At 32.4% G+C, this 9743-nt stretch overlaps 1 protein-coding gene across 1 annotated transcript; it reads right to left on the bottom strand.

Moving 5' to 3' along the window:
- Nucleotides 1–502: 502 nt before the first annotated feature.
- LOC117124973 lies at nt 503–8664 on the bottom strand. The gene is made up of 3 exons (XM_033271321.1): nt 8545–8664; nt 2738–3524; nt 503–722 (listed from the first exon to the last, which is right to left on the bottom strand). The coding sequence occupies exons 2-3, from the start codon at nt 3320–3322 to the stop codon at nt 531–533; spliced, it is 777 nt and encodes a 258-aa protein (XP_033127212.1). The 5' UTR covers nt 3323–3524; nt 8545–8664; the 3' UTR covers nt 503–530.
- Between the last annotated feature and the right edge of the window lie 1079 nt (nt 8665–9743).

The following is a 9743-nucleotide window of genomic DNA, read 5'->3' as shown; positions in this document are numbered from 1 at the left end:
TTATTTTCAAAAAAAAAAAAAAAATATCTTAATAGCATTTACAATATAAATAGAATTCTACTTTCAATAGCTATTGCTATCACTTATCGTGAGAAGAGAATACTATATGTCAAGGGCGTTAGTATTCAAGGAAGACAAATTACACTTTAGTTGATGGACATTTAATAAGGGGGATGTGGGTGCTACTCCAACGGGATGTTTATTTAAATAAATAGTGTACAAAAATACTTCCCAATAAATAAATAGTGAACCAAAGTCACAGGAACTTTGCTTCTTCTCCACAATGAAGTTCACCACCCCTTTGTGTTTATAAACGTACTCACAATGACAAATCAATGGGTTATTCCCTTCCTCGGAATGGTACAAGTACAAGTATTTAGGTTGAGGATGAGTTCACGTGGACTGAGTCGTGGACACAAGTCCACGACTCAGAAACAAACAAACAAACAAACTCAGAATCAAAGAAACGTATGAGCAGCACAACTTTTCAAACAAACAAACAACAAACAAACAAACAAACAAACTCAGAATCAAAGAAACGTATGAGCAGCACAACTTTTCACTTGGATGTGTTGCTGTTTTACGCTGCTGGACTTCTGATCAATAACGATGGCTTGGACCAGACGTGTTCTGACTTCACAGCTGACATTGTTTATAACATTTGATACAGGTGCAGAACAATCCTCATTCAAAAACCATTGTTCCATACCATTCTCTGGAAACTGCAAAAGAATGATGAAATTATAATTTATTTCAATATAGTCAGTTATAAACAGTAGCACCATGAAGCAAATGTGTATTTTGCCGCTAAAATGTTATCATTAAAAGTTAGTCAACTATAAAACCTAAGTACGGCCGGAAGCGTATTGCTGCCAACTAAAAAATAAAATTTAGATATTATCTCGTTATTACGAAATATTATCTCGTAATTACGAGATATTATCTCGTAATAACGAGATAATATCTCATTATTACGAGATATTATCTCGTAATAACGAGATAATTATCTCGTAATTGCGAGATATTATCTCGTAATTACGAGATATTATCTCGTAATAACGAGATAATACGGTAAGGGTGGGAAATTGTGGACAGTATCAAAGAGTATATAACAGAAGAGAGTCCACTGCTTTTCCTAATGCACGCGAGTCAGCGTGACGCCCGATCTTTAAATTTCATTAATTAAAATTGTTTCGATGTTTATTTGAAAAATATATTATATGAAATAATGTAATCGTTAACGCTTTAATAATATTTGATATTTGATATTTGAATGTTAAACACAGACACAATGTATACACAGGCTTATAGTACTAGAGTCCAGTTAAAATATGTAAATAATACTCGAAATAATATACTTATAATATTTATATAAATATTATGCGTAAATATGTATTTAGTATATTAAATTAAATTTAACGAAAAAACGGAAGAAAAATATAGGAAGGAAGAAAGAGGAAAGGGGAAAAAATTGGAGCGGCTGAAAAAATTAACCGAAAATGAATTTAATTTAATAACTAAATACATATTTATGCATAATATTTAGGCCTATATAAATATATAAATAAGTATATCATTTCGATTCATATTTACATGATTTAACTGGACTCTCAACTAGGCCTGTGTATACATTGTGTCTGTACTTAACATAATTCAATCGTATTGCTTTATTTAAATACTGTATTATCAAATATTATTAAACGTTAACGATTACTTTATTTCATGTAATGTATTTTTCAAATAAATATCTAAACAATTTCATTATCGAAATATAAACTCTGAAAGTAAATTTACGTAGATTAGATCAATAAAAATGGACATAACAATCCTTATTATTAATCCTTCATTAACAATAATAACTTTTTCAATCTTCTAATCAAATTTATATAGCCGAAGTTAGTTTCGACGTAGGCAAACCTTGCTAAAATAAAAAATACATTATCCATCAAAAGGCTTTTCCTATGAATGAAATGACCTGTTCAAAGCAGTGGCGCCTCTAGGATATAATTTATGGGGGTGGGGGCTAAGATTTCTGACTGGGGGACTAAGTATTTATGGGGATAAGTATTTATGGGAGCAACTACTAGCTAGCAGCGGTATGGGTGTGGTAGGGTGTGCCCTCCTCCCAAAACGATTTTTAAAAATTGGGTCCACAATTACCTACACCCGTAGGTAATTGTTGACCCCAGTGTAATTAATGCTCGTTAGCTAATTAAATAATAATCTGATAATCTTGAATTATGCGTGTAATTAAAGACCAATAATAGTTGTTGATAATAAAAAAAACTTTCAGGTGTATAACTCAATCCACATTTTTTTAATTTATGCAAATATGCTTAAAGGTTCAGAATTCCCCACCCTTACCCTACCTCGTAATTACGAGATAATTATCTCGTTATTACGAGATATTATCTCGTAATAACGAGATATAATATCTCGTAATAACAGATAATTAGATAATTCGTAGTTTTTTTCGTAATTACGAGATAATTATCTTGTTATTACGGGAAAATATCTCATAATTACGAGATAATATCTCATAATTACGAGATAATATCTCGTAATTACGAGATATTATCTGAATTTTATTAATTTTTTTTTTAGTTGGCAGCATTACGCTTCCGTACCTTTGCCTTATGGACTTGACGATTATTTGTATAATTATGTAGACAGGCAAAATACTGCGTTGAATATGTAGGCCTACAGCATAGCCTATTATGTTGGTGACTAAACCCACCTGTACAATTTGGACCAGTTTGCCATCCTCGGTTTTCGCTAAATATAACGTTTCCCAGGTTTCTACACGTGGACACACTTCGACTTTAAAAGGACCTGATTCTCGTTTTGTAGCAATACTGTCTGTGTGGATCGCAACTGTTGACTCCTCGTTTGCAGCCATACGAGAACTGTTTTGGAAATAACTGCCGTAAACGCTGAGAACTTCCATTTTTTGTGTCTCTGTGAGGACCATGAGAGATGATTGGTTACGGTCATCCGATGACCTGCTGCTTCTCAGCAGCGAGGCGGACGATCCCAATGATGAGTCTGATGATGATGATGAATCAAAATTTTCTAGGTCAACCATCTGTGAAATATCGATTGCTATTCCAGTATGTTGTTGTTTGATCAAATCTTGTTCAGCACACTTTTGTGTACTCAGATGACGTTCGATTCGATTTTTGAATAGATGTTCTATAAGTCTGTCGTAAGTGGCTGTTCTCAGGGGGTGGCGCGCTCCTCCACGGTAGACAGGAATACCTGAACCAAGTTTGATCAGAGTTAGTAATCCGAATATTACCTTTGATATTTTTTTACTGAGCATTGTTGAGCCTTTCCTAAAATTAATAATATGTAACGTTCAGAAAGCTCTCTCTCTCTCCAAATTGATGAAGATAATCCAGATTCTGTACCTCAAGTAATTATGATACTGCACCGATTATTTAACTTTGAAGAAAATGATCTGCCTGCGTGGATATAGTCGCTATACAAGTCCTTGTTGATTGATTGATTGATATAGGATCATACTAAAAAATATAAAAAAGACGTTCTGTAATGAAAGAATAAGTGATTCAATAATGGTATAAGTAGGGATAAATTATAGGAACTGTTCGTTTCAAGACAGAGTAAACCAATAGACCATGTTTTATGTTTTGACAACTTTAGTACGGTACCATAAAAGTGCAACCAATGGTCTCTTAAAAACCAGGGAACAGTTATTACAGTGTACTTTAACTGTTCCCTGCTTAAAACCGGTCATATATATACTGATCAACGTATTTCACAAAATTGCGTGAGCTAAAACCAAAAATGTAGAAATCTGAAAAGTTCAAGTTTTCTTAATCTTTGAACCATTGTCATTCATCGAGTGGTCTAAAAAAGAAACTGAAAAGTCTGGATATAGAATGCATTGTTTTGAGGGATTATCGTTAAGTAGAGTCGGCCATGGTTAATGAGCTTTAAGTTCAGGGAACAGTTGGCCAGCTATCAATATTCACCTTGTATGTATTTTTAGATATGATTATTTTAAGCACATTCAAAATGTAAATAATTATTATACAAATCAGGAAAACCGGTAGCAGCTATTACGTCAGCTAATATTTCTGTTTCCTTAATGTATTTAGCATAGTAGAAAATTGTCGCTTGGTAAATATTTGCCTTGGTACAGCTTATGTTATAATAGTGGTGGTACCTTTTACCAAATCCGTTTTTTAAATAACCCACATGTCCCTGTGGGTGGGTTTCTCACCAGAATACTTATTATAAAAACCTATATATACTGTATAATGATATATATCGTGTCATAATGTATCTGGTTTTACAACCGAACAATATAATCCGTTAGGCCACACAAATTGTAATCATGAAGCAACACCACTGCTGCATTTACTCTAGATATTTAAAGACTAGGACTTCTATCCTGTCGACCTTTATTATACACATAATATGAACTTTTTTTCTTCTTCTTCAAGCTATATGCCCATGTCATTGTGATACCTGGCTGTAAACAGGATTTTGGCAATTCGGTGAAATGGTGTTACTGTTTGTGGTTTCGCTTTTGCACTTCATTGGGATTTATTTCTTTTCAGTTCCATATTATTTCAGGTTTATTGGATTGATAAAATTCCTTTGGGATCTTAGAAATCTATAGGTAAGGACACAAATTCATGTATAAATAATAAAATATAATACTTATAAAATATTTATTACCACACTGTCATGATCGCGACAAAGGAATTAATCCAAGGACAGGTTAACTTAACATTTCGTCATCACAGTGACTGAGCATGAAGTATGGCATTTTATAAATTTATTTACTGTTGGCTTTCATGGGACTTTGGAATAAAGTGTAATACACAGTCTATGAATAGTAGTTTCAAGTATTTCCTTCGTTAGGTAAAAATAACCCTCTGTCTTGCCCACGCAGAGTGAATTTAGACTACCGGTTGGCATATAAAAAAAAATATTTAGACTAAGATTTGTTTTCACAATATTTAAGAATTACAGTACTTGGTTTCAAGTCTATCATAAGTCTTGGCCTACTCGATCATTGGTCCCCTCTCCCGATGATATCTTTTTTAACTGTACGATGTTTTTCAAATGTTTCTTACCGCTAGGCCCATTGGGTGCAATTCCTTTTATTGTACAGTGGTACCTTATTTTTATTCTTATGGATGATGTGAGGTTTACTCTTGACATATTCACAGCACTGATAGACAAGTTACCGGCAACCATATGATCATTACCCTAACGATACTGCTACCCAATACCATCATATTTTCCGTGTCCTTCCTTTCTTGTCTTTACAGACATTATTTCGTTATTATTTTATACTATTATAATTTAATATTATTTTTTATTCTTATCATCGTCATCATCATCATCTTCATTATTATTATTATTATTATTATTATTATTATTATTATTATTATTATTATTATTATTATTATTATTATTATTATTATTATTATTATTATTATATTCATCGGCATTGCCATCTTGACAAATTTGTGAAAAAAAATGTATACACCTCGGAATATTCTAACGATTAACAATTAATCTTAATAAAACTTGTGCTATTTTGAAATGCTTGGAGCCCCGGTCAATCAACTTAGTAAGAACTTGCGCTATCTGACCACAAACCAATTATTCATTGTATTTATTTGATCCAGATACAGCAAAGGTTTTATGGTCAAATAACAAAATTGGCTTTTATATAATCTGTCTGGATCACCTCTATTGAAAATTGTATACACGGACCTTATTATACAGTAAGTCTACCAGTACCAGGCATATTCGATTTGCCTACACAGTGTTACAATTTTCTGATGATGTAATCACTTCAGATGTAAAGGCCTATTTCATCGTCTCTATATATAGGCCTAGTGTTCATATCTGTACTAGAAATTGTAAAGGGTTTTTCAGGTTGTAAATGATTACGGAGACTTGAAGTAAACGCATTGCATAATATTAATAATACACATCCTGTCTGTGGTTTCATTCTCCCATGACTTTGTAATTTATATATTATGAAATGTATTTTCCAGCCACAGAATACGTCGTCCGGCAGTTTGGCTCATTGTCACCCGCCCTGTTGTCACCCATTCCCGTCCGCTTCATTTTCATTCGGGATTTTACTAACCAACCCTTTGCAATTTACAGTATTTGTTACCACCCGTTTTTCTGGCCTTTCGCACTTAATGTATAGCGTTTCCTTCACCCAGGACCACTATGAGTACTGATGATATAAATAATGATATTCATGATGACTGCGATGATGATTAATTCCTTTGCGTATGTTACATATATGCCTATATGTAATAAAGGATAAAATAATTTTATATACAGATTAATGAATACATAAATGGCATATATCTGGTTTTAATCCTACCTAAGTACCTAAAGCTCTACTATTTTTAATCGATTCCGCCAAGAAATAATTTTATTTTACCTTTTAAGTGATTGGGAGTGGTTGGATAAGTGTTAGAAACCTCACACGCTTTAAATCGTTTAAAACCTTCATTGAAACGTTCTTACTTCCCCTGTTTTCCTCGCTTTCTGGGCTGTATCGTTTCCAGTCTTCAATTATTCTCTTGGCCTACGTATTTGTGTTGGATTTAGTTTTACAATGCATATTTATTTATTTATTATTGCCTTAACATTGTAATTTATCATTTAATTTCATTCAAGTTTATATTATTTTCTCTTTTTCGTTGGTAGTGCTGTTTTTTCCTTTGGCCTACCTCAGTTATTTATAATAAAAACTTTAAAAAAAAAAAAGAAGGAAAAAAACCCAAAAAGTAATAAAAAAAATTATTATAAATAGTAATTATAACTATATACAATTTTAATATTTTCTTACATTGTTTATTCAAACCAATGTTCTTTTTTTTTTTACTTTTGCGGGGTGCATTGGGTGATTGGGTCATTTGTGTTTTATCTCGTTCATGTTTAATGTTTTGGGGCTGCCAAACCTTGTACAGGAACCATGTTCCACATGTATTTGAGGAAATTTATATTATATTATTAAATGATTAATATTATTATTTATGATTAATTATACTGTTGGTTATGCCATAGAGTGTTATATTTTCTATATGGTTATGCGGTTAATAACACTTGATAGATTAAAATAGCAACACTTAATTGTGAATCCTGGATTTTGGATATACAGCTGTGATAAACAAAGAACGAATATCCCGAATTTTGTTTGCCCTAGATTTTTACAATATTATCTTGAGTTTGTATTATTAAATAATCAAGTATTTTTGCTTATGCATGGCTCTACTGGCTTGGTCTAACACTAATATAAAAATTAATTTAAAATATTTGTGAACATTCAGTTTTCTGGAATGTTCTCTTATCTGTATAACGTTAAGTCCTACTAAGTAAAATGGCCTAAGTATGCCCCCTTTTTTTTTTTCATAATAATTGACTTACCTTGCACTGTAGGCCAAAACATTATTAATTATCTGTCTCGTGTACTGCATTATATTCACAATTACTTTTTTTTTCCTGACGCAAACTCACATCCTAATAGCACTTGAAGTACACGCTGCTGCCAGGGGATCGGATTCATCAGGCTAGATACATGGAGGTCGTGGGTTCGATTTCCACCCGAATCACTTTCGAATTTTTTCGCTAGTTTTTGGGGACGTACTGAGTCGGTACGATAACACGTCAGGTAGGACAAAACATCACTCCCACAATTACTTTGTTATTATAATAATAAATGATGCGTCATATACAAACGTTTATATCGCGTTGTTGCGCTGGAAAATATGTTTTGATTACTTATTTTTTTTGACAAACATGCTAAGTCAGAATTTACAGATTATGTTTTAAATAATCAAAGAATCAATCAAGTTGTGTGGAATTTCTAATGTTTAAAAACGATTTATATACGGTAATATATATAGCTTAAAATAGTAGCCTACCAGTTTCCTATTATTTATTGCTCATATATAATATTTTTCTGAATTGTTTTCGGGATGATTTGTGAAATATTTAAAGATGCACTGTCTACCAAAAACCTGGGAAAAACCTGAGAAAACCAATAAAGAGCTTAAATTGTTCATTTAAAAGATCATATAAGTTGTTATCTTCCAGAAACAATGATTGAAAAATAGTTTTGCTGATTTACGAATATTTGACTACAAAATGCTTAAATTAATTACAGGTCAATTTAAAGGTCTATACAAAAGAATACAGAAACATATTCATTTATTGACGTTGAATTTTTTTTTCTCTCATTCAAATTTTTAGGGACGCATTATTATATACAAAAGTAGCGATTCAAAAATTAAATTAAATTTTATTTTTTTTTAGCTCATGACAGAAAGTACCGAAAGGTCCACTGATTAATCTCAGATAAGAAAGTATAATACATACTCCAAGTATTGAAATACACGCCATCGTGTTGGGATTCAATATTTCGACATTAATTATGTCATCATCAGGAATGATGACAGAAAACAGAAAGTACATCCTTATATAATGAAAATAAAATAAGTAAATAGTTTATTGTGCAATACTGTATGTACTTACCCAAGATCAAAATGATATGAGTCGTATATACTACTTAGGGCCTATATCTTTTGCAGAAGCAAGTTGTATTTCCCAACAATCATGTCCCTTCCTGTCGTTGGAAGCTGATTCTGCTTCTCCACCCCAACCGCCCTTTTATATAACAACAATAACCGGTCGATTTGGCAAATTAGGTCATTAAAGGATGTCCGTAAAGATTATTGCGGAAAGAAAATCTTTTCAACTAGATTTTTTTGCCGCTACATAATAAGCGAATGTGGTCTTAAAATATCCTAATATATAATGATTTACGTAGTGCAAGTGGAATTTTGTAAGGCTGCCGGATCCCTTCAGGAAACACAAGTGGACGAGCTTAGTTTTTCGTAGAATGACGTCATAATACAGTTCGTGCATTTATTCACTGTTTATAGGCATATATTTCCAATGTGAAGATACTTATCTGTTATTGATTGGCTTTAATTATTTAATGCATTACAGAATCCTATCTATATAGCCTAAAACAGGCTAGGCCTCCTCTCTTTGTGATGTTTAACGTGCACCATACGTTCGGATGTCTTCTTTGAGGTCTGTTAGTACGACCGTTACTTTAAACATCAACACTATAAAATTTTACTACCTTACGATTTATGATGATGAAGACTGCATGCTTTGATGTTGTGTGTAAAATTCCACTCTTAGCTTAATAAATAAATAACGTGAAACCGAACGTCCGGTGTTGTTTGAATCAGGGTTTACGAATGTAAACTTCCTATGTTGACAAACGTCTCATTTCCAGGGGCTTGAAGTATTTATTTATTGCATTTCTCAGTGTTTTTTTTTGTTTTTGTTTTATAATGCCGTCTTACCTATTTCTTGTCGCGGTCCCTCAGTTTAAAAAAAAAAAAATTCCTCCCTCAATTAACTAACCCTTGTATAGGCCTACTTCCTGTCAATTGACCTTTCCTTAATCACTCCTTCTATTTATGAAGCAAATGCTCTATTTTTACTCAATTCAAACAGAATGTACAGAAGTTTCAATGTAGGCTATATTGAAAATGACATTATAAATTATTTTAAATTTTACGCGCTGATATAGGCCTATTGTATGATAGTTTTAGTGGACATTGATCCTCTTGATAGGAAACCGAAGCAAACCAAGCTTTAACAATACTGCACATGTAAGATCCAGAAACTTTGTTGGCGTGATGTGATCTCCATCA

Source organism: Anneissia japonica, unplaced genomic scaffold (assembly GCF_011630105.1).
Source record: "Anneissia japonica isolate Jap-2015-1 unplaced genomic scaffold, ASM1163010v1 scaffold288249_len478412_cov200, whole genome shotgun sequence".
NCBI lineage: Eukaryota > Metazoa > Echinodermata > Crinoidea > Comatulida > Comatulidae > Anneissia > Anneissia japonica.
This window is presented reverse-complemented; position numbering and strand designations above follow the sequence as displayed.

Coding starts and splice junctions, on each gene's coding strand:
- LOC117124973 (XM_033271321.1), bottom strand. CDS start 3,322: ATGCTCAGTAAAAAAATATCAAAGGTAATATTCGGATTACTAACTCTG. Junction 723..2,737: donor AACTGGTCCAAATTGTACAG/GTGGGTTTAGTC, acceptor ATTCTTTTGCAG/TTTCCAGAGAATGGTATGGA.